Source organism: Myotis davidii, unplaced genomic scaffold (assembly GCF_000327345.1).
Source record: "Myotis davidii unplaced genomic scaffold, ASM32734v1 scaffold175, whole genome shotgun sequence".
NCBI lineage: Eukaryota > Metazoa > Chordata > Mammalia > Chiroptera > Vespertilionidae > Myotis > Myotis davidii.
Window position 1 is genome coordinate 1,210,116 of NW_006286972.1, and position 1,137 is coordinate 1,211,252.

The window sequence follows — 1,137 nt, forward strand, 5'->3', positions numbered from 1 at the left end:
CCTCTTAACTTATCAAAGTTAGGTCAACAGAGCAAAGTGCAGACAGAACATGCTTTCTGTAAGCTGCCCTTTTTAATAAAAAAAATTAAAGAAATAAAAATGAATATTCTCTTTTGCAAGAAGGATGAACCAAAGAGTGAAAATGTTAATCAATAGAAGATGGGTGGCAAATGATGCTTCTGAGCCTAACGTTTTTACAGTTTCAATGTTTAAACACTGTAAACATTTTCCGTTTTCAGAGTAAAATGAATAAGGAGGGAAAAACTGAACACAAGCAGAAATAAAGGAACTAAATATATCAAGTTGGTAATATAAATAAACCTAATTCTAGTCACTTTTACACACAATAGTTTGAGCACCTGTACTGAGATACACTAAAGGAAAAGGATATACCGAGATATCCTACATTTTACACAGTTGGTTTATTAGTGGCCGGAGTATGATATTCTTTTCAAAAACATTTATGCATATGGGAGAGTAAATCATCAGGAACAAAGATTTTCCACTGCGAGAGCTAAAATACCAATATTTAATGTCAAAAACAGTAAAGGCAGGAGGTCCAGCGTGGCCGCCGGCGGGACTCACCTCCTGGCAGTACTGCAGGATGCCCTCCTTGGTGCCGATGCAGGTCTTGGTCCCTGATGGATCCGGCTCCCACTTCCCATTCTGCACATTCATGTGCATGTTCAGTTTGCCACAAAACATGGCGACCTGGGGTTCCGCAAGCAGGCCGGCATTGCCATCAGTGGGCACCTGGAAAAATAGGTTTGGGTTAGTTATGGCAATCCACAGTTCTGGGGGTGAGACGCCGGGGCAACGCGGGACTAGGCAACCAAAGCAAGAATAGTTCTATTCTTGCCAATTCTCCGTTGTGAATTAGCCCAGCCTTCAGCATTCCTTGAAGTTAATTATGATGCATGCTACATCATCTCCAACCTCCTGTAATACAGTGCTTTTTTTTTCTTTTACAGTAAGTGGAGAAATTAGTAATACTGAGAGGAAAGTAGTCATTGAAAAGTTTACATATTTGTTTCTACATTTTCCCCTGGCAGATCTCGTGGTGCCTCCTGCAAGGTTCTGACAATAAAATAAGATTTTTTTCTGAAATAAATACACCCACTCTAGAGGGAACCATAT

General features: G+C 40.2%; 1 protein-coding gene across 7 annotated transcripts in view; it reads right to left on the minus strand.

The window, feature by feature from the left end:
* APP (amyloid beta precursor protein) overlaps positions 1 to 771 on the minus strand; it is a 162,507-nt gene extending 161,736 nt beyond the window's left edge. For 5 of the 7 annotated variants that reach the window (XM_006758760.2, XM_006758759.2, XM_015560683.1 and 2 more), the window contains exon 1: positions 586 to 771. In XM_006758760.2, coding sequence (XP_006758823.1) covers positions 586 to 705 — 120 coding nt within the window. In that variant the 5' untranslated portion in view covers positions 706 to 771. The remainder of the gene's footprint in view (positions 1 to 585) is intronic. The other 2 variants (XM_006758761.2, XM_006758757.2) reach the window with 1 other exon arrangement.
* Between the last annotated feature and the right edge of the window lie 366 nt (positions 772 to 1,137).